The 5,449-nt window shown below is 44.6% G+C and overlaps 1 protein-coding gene across 1 annotated transcript in view; it reads right to left on the minus strand.

Annotated features, from left to right (window-relative positions):
* SARC_02585 (hypothetical protein) overlaps positions 1 to 5,040 on the minus strand; it is a gene marked incomplete at its 3' end in the record, with an annotated part of 7,850 nt that extends 2,810 nt beyond the window's left edge. The window contains exons 1-10 of the mRNA XM_014303634.1: positions 4,900 to 5,040; positions 4,539 to 4,734; positions 3,900 to 4,254; positions 3,342 to 3,461; positions 2,768 to 3,065; positions 2,309 to 2,582; positions 1,692 to 1,755; positions 1,450 to 1,495; positions 770 to 1,151; positions 75 to 362 (exon numbers count right to left, since the gene is read on the minus strand). Of these exons, the coding sequence (XP_014159109.1) occupies positions 75 to 362; positions 770 to 1,151; positions 1,450 to 1,495; positions 1,692 to 1,755; positions 2,309 to 2,582; positions 2,768 to 3,065; positions 3,342 to 3,461; positions 3,900 to 4,254; positions 4,539 to 4,734; positions 4,900 to 5,025 (2,149 nt within the window). The 5' untranslated portion in view covers positions 5,026 to 5,040. The remainder of the gene's footprint in view (positions 1 to 74; positions 363 to 769; positions 1,152 to 1,449; positions 1,496 to 1,691; positions 1,756 to 2,308; positions 2,583 to 2,767; positions 3,066 to 3,341; positions 3,462 to 3,899; positions 4,255 to 4,538; positions 4,735 to 4,899) is intronic.
* Positions 5,041 to 5,449: the final 409 nt, after the last annotated feature.

Below are 5,449 nucleotides of genomic sequence, written 5' to 3' on the forward strand. Positions count from 1 at the left end.
TGTGTGTGTGTGTATTATATATATATATATATATATATGTATATAATTATTCAACTTTGCCGGTTTCTCTGCACCTTTAGGTTGCGCCACACTCTCCTGTACTGCCTGAGTTTTCACGGTCTCCGTCTCTTGCACAGCCCCTTCAGCATCCTTCGTCACCTGTGTGGTCTCTACCGTTACTTTGACCCCCACTGCGGTCTGCGTCTCCTTACTGGTTGCACTAGACCCAGTTGTGCTGCTTGTATTATTGGCCTTCGTTTGTACGGCACTAGGTTTGCTCTTTGCCTTCGGCTTAGTGGACGCGGATGTTGAAGAGAGATCGAAATTGCTCGTGAAACCACCCCATAACGACGCCAGGAAGCCTATTCCGGAGATTAAAGCATTGTTTTCGTGAAGAACGTTATAGTATCAAGCAGATTCATGTGACTTTCCAGGGAGTTAACCTCGATACTTGTACGGATTAACTAAGTGTCTAGCAGAATTACATGCCATTCTAATTGATATACGAACAATTCTGTACACAATTGTTAAAACATAAGTGGCCAGCTTAACTTTATGAAGCCTTCCATAATATTTCAAAGCATGCAAGACCCTGACTTTGTACGGGAATATTAAAACGGATAAGTAAAGCTTTCTGAACAACGCGACAAGCCATTGGGTACTCATCAAGAGCATAACTGCACCTAACTAACCCAATGGGACTAAAACCATCGCCTGGCATCCAAGCCATACGTCAACATAACCAAGTAAATAGCATGCAGTTACATACCTTGTTCCTCTGTAGGCTTCTCTGTCGGTTTTTTAGCGGCAACTCCGCCATCCTTGACTTTTGGCACTCCACTCTGACCCTCATCCACTTGTACACTCTCCGTCTTCTTCTTCTTAGCCGCTTCTCTTTCGTTCAATTTACCCTTCTCCGCCTTCTGTGAAACCCGCTGGGAGACAGACGCCGACGTGGCCGACGACGTGGCACCCTGTTTCTTACTATCTCCGGGCTTGACTTCCTCAGGCTTCACCAACTGTTTGATTGACGTGAACCACCCAGGCTTCTCCTCCGCTTCTTTCTTCTCCCGCAGCAGATTCGCGTGCGTTTCGCTTCGCAATACTGCCCATGCTCGTCGCCTTGGACGCCAAATCTCCTTTGCTCGGTGCTGTAGATTGTTAAAATGGAAGTTAGCTGTTGTGAGGTGATCATGTGATTGTATTCATACTAGACATATACCATTCCTGAGTATCCATGCCTTCCTCGATTTTATGCACGCTTGGAAAGGTTAAAGTTCACTCTCGGACTCTTGTAAATACTGAATTAAAGCTCAGAACTCAATTCGCACAAACATTGTCGCGTTTTACACTTTGAACTATAACCCTCAGCTACAATGTTGGGGAAAAACACAATTACACAGAAAGCAAGCTGGCACAGTGCGGGTGTGGAACAGCGGTCAGGCTCACCTTATAAGCCAGTACATCGTGAGCAAAGGTCTCGCGCCATTGGTCTCTGTAGTCACACAAGCAAGTTTGAAGGCATGGAGAGTATTGGTGAGTTGCAGAGGCGAAGCTGATTAACCGGTCAAATTGTCCCTGGCAAACTAGCTGGGCATGAGTACAAAGCTACTGGGCCGTATTAGTGACACTTAAAATAGACATTTTTGCCAATATCATGCCAGTTTTATGGAAGGGTTGCACGGACATACCCCTCTTGAATTACCTCCTTCACCATGTTCACAGCGTTTTGGTGGCTCAGTCTCGGAACCATATCTGCAACGATACATAATTTCGATGTCGAGAGGTAAAAGCATTGAGTTTGGATGAATGGCACCTCGCGTGAGCTAACAACTTAGAATATATGACAAAGTAATCAAGATTGATACACCGATGCTCTTGGTTTGGAATCAAGCCCCATTGCGTACAAATGTACAGTTTAGAAAAAATAATAAACAAGATTGATATACCGATGCCCATGTTTTAGAAGTAAGTATTATTGCATATAAACGTACAGTACAAAAAATGTAATAACATATGGCAAAGGAATTAAGATTGATATTCCGATGCCCTTGAAATATAGGCAAGTACCAGTTCGTATAAACGTACGGTATAAAAAAAACAATAACATAGGACAAGCAAATTAAAATTGACACACCAATGCTCTTGGTTTGGATGGAAGTTTCATTGCATGTTTACGTTTAGTGTAGAACAGATAACTCGCTGCAACCAAGACAACGAAGCATCCGACGAGCGACAGGCAATTCACAGCTCAATCGCTATCAATACATACTATGACATTGCATTGAATTTTTTATTCGCAGCATACCATCATGGAACACCAACGACGTGATCAGGTGATCGTACTTCTCTGCCAAGTCACGCGTCACAATCGCCGGACTGCCGAAGCCATAGCAGTGGATGTTTGAAACGCCGTTATCATACAGCAACATCGTCAGCAGAGTCCCGCAACCGGCACCCAGGGAGTGCCCCGTGACATATATCTGATAGCCTTGGTCGTGCAGATTTCGTAAAACCTCGTGCGTTTCTTGATACATCCACACAGCGGATTTGGTCACGCCCAGGTGCGTGATGCAGGTGTCCTACGGGCCACCGACGGAGAGAGGAAGAACGACGAACGAAAGTGAGAGAAAAAAAACTGAAGTTTACCGCAGCACATGTGTAAACTGGGTTAAGATAGACATGAAACACAGTGAGCACCAGTGACTAGTGTCTACCTTCAACTTCACCCATGACCAAGCAATCATGAATCATCCTCGACACCTACATTTTCACGGGCCGCTTTCTGTTCTGCCTGGGTCGTGTCGGACTCAACCTCGCCCGTAGTCATAGTCTGCGTCACAAAGTCCAACCGTGGGGGCCATGTGGTGCCGTCCACCATCAAATCAGTCAGCACATCATCGTTGTTGTAGGTACCTCGTATAGCCAAATAAGCCTTCTTACTATCCCTATGCACTGAAAGATATAGCGCTGGCTGTGTGTGGCTCGCAATGGGCTCCGAGAAGATTAGGTCGTGCCCGAGGGAATTGACCATGCGCTCGACATCTGCCTCGTTATCCAGATAACTATGGACGCAATATAAGCAGCAATATTTTAGAGTCTCGGGCGTACGAGGGTTTTGCATTTTGGGATGTAGCTGCGGACAAATTAGTATCAGCGAACGTTGCGCGAGGGAAGTAAGACTAGAGCGTGGCACGCATAGTTCAATGGTTAAATGTAGCTTGCGTGATTGAGAAGCAATCGACTCAATTGAAGCGTATGCTTCCATATGTAGAGGGATTGCACAGAATGAAAGATCGCATGCATGCACAGAGTGTCAGTGTTCGCTTGACCATACAGACCTGAACATCAGAGCATGAGGGGCCATGGTTAGCAACTTGTCCCAAGTGTCTTGCTCGATATCTTTGTTGTCTTTATGATTCTCGAACTCCTGTTCTGGATTAACTCCTCTCTCCCAATATCTGAGCAGACACAAATCGATAGATATGGTCAAGACCTCAAACCAGCGATGGTTAGCTCGTAGAAGTACTGGGTGAATTAAACTTGTGAGATGGTATGCGAGCACAGATTTAATACAACTACCTTGATCCCATCACCACAGCACAATACGTACCACAAAGAGTCGTCGAGGAACATTTCAAACTAAATATTACGAGTGCTAGCAGGTTCAATGCAAGGTACATAGATTGTATCACTTGTGACAAGAGGAAGGTGGCCATGTATACAAATCAAAGTGCATTATAAGTTCGCACAAGTATGCCTACACAAACTCGAAGACATCATCGCAAAGTCATTGTACCGGGTTTATCCAAACAAAATGTGAGCTGACTGATGCTCAGCCTGCCATAGAAAGTATTGCTATTAATGTGTGCGTATCTTTACGTAATTGTATGACTTACTTCTTGGCCGAGAGGTAGTACATGCCGCCCACGAGCTCTGTCATGGGCACATTCTCAGTCAGTGACCCTGTCAGTTGTTTGACCAGCGCCGATGTCTCCGAGAACTGTGAGTGCGATACCAACTGACTCACGGTAACACCACCTTTTGTCAGGAAGAAATCAATGGCTTGAGCGGCCTGGGATATACCCGGCACGACCTTGGCAGCCTGTAGAGAGAAGTACGCGCCACGTAGGAACTTGTCCATGGCTCGATCGTCTATCTCTGTGGCGTAGGGTTTGAGCTCGTCTTTATAGTAAGAGTCAAGCCGTTCGTGACGGAATCGGATGCGTTTTCTGTAGGCGTCCATTCGTATCGCTGGGGACGGTAAGTGATTTATGGTCGGCGGTGGTTGACGGACGTCCGTGGTGGGTGCTGATTAGTGTACTGAGCGTTTGTATCAGCTCTGAGACCAGAACATATACACTGCACAAAATTCAACACACAGCGAGCAAACTTCGTATATTCATTTTAATTTTGTCTGAGTGAATGACACTCTAAGGATACTTCGATAGACAGCGAGCATATAAATACATACACATTAAACCAACCGAGTACAGACCAGTTGATACGTTTAGCAAACAATACACAAACTTACTGACCGATATGGCAAGCGTCGCAGGTGAGATTTGAATCCGAATAGCCGTACGCCGGCACGAAGTCTTCGTTGTCGAGGTCAATATAGCAAAACCCATGTCCGCAGTTGCGACAGTGATGCTGCCGCCTGGTCCAGTCCCAGGGCTGCTTGCAAGCATAGCACCCAGCTTTTTCATCGATAAATTCAGCCTTTTCTCCGACCTAGACAGAAACAGACGTATTTATGTCGTCACAAAGTTACCAAATATATACAGCATTTATATTCAAATAATGGCAGAAAATACGTAATCGAGATACAGATGTGAGCAATTCAGAGTAAGCAGTGAGAAAGTATGTAGGAACAAGGCCTAAAATGAATCTACATACCACATCGTCTGGTCTGGTGTATTTGTTACTCATAATTTGCCCGGACCGTACTTTGCGATACGCATCGACACCGTAATTCGTAGCCACTCGACCAAGCTCGGCTATTCCCGCCAAGGTATTATGCATCACATCACTGTCTAAGCCTGTTCGTGAGATATATACACGAATGAATTGGTCTCAGTATGAAGCGTCTCATCATATCCATATCTGTCTACACACAATGTAACCCTGCAAGCATCAATACAATGAAAATTCCATGCAGCGCCAGAGCGGTTTAATTTATACATAAATTACTTATACTGTGGAATGTGCCAACGGATCTGAGGCTACACCCCAACATATACATCAACCAAGAGACGACAAAATTACGTTGTGTCCATTCAAATACAATACATTCATATAGGATATCAGTAACTACATATATGATCCATCATAAATATATACGGTATCAGTAATAACATATACGGTAGAACACAGATATTTACGATACACTTAAATGAACAAACTAATACGGAATAAATTGTTATTCTGCACTAAGGCATGGCTATAA

The sequence above is a fragment of the Sphaeroforma arctica genome, assembly GCF_001186125.1.
Source record: "Sphaeroforma arctica JP610 unplaced genomic scaffold supercont1.118, whole genome shotgun sequence".
NCBI lineage: Eukaryota > Ichthyosporea > Ichthyophonida > Sphaeroforma > Sphaeroforma arctica.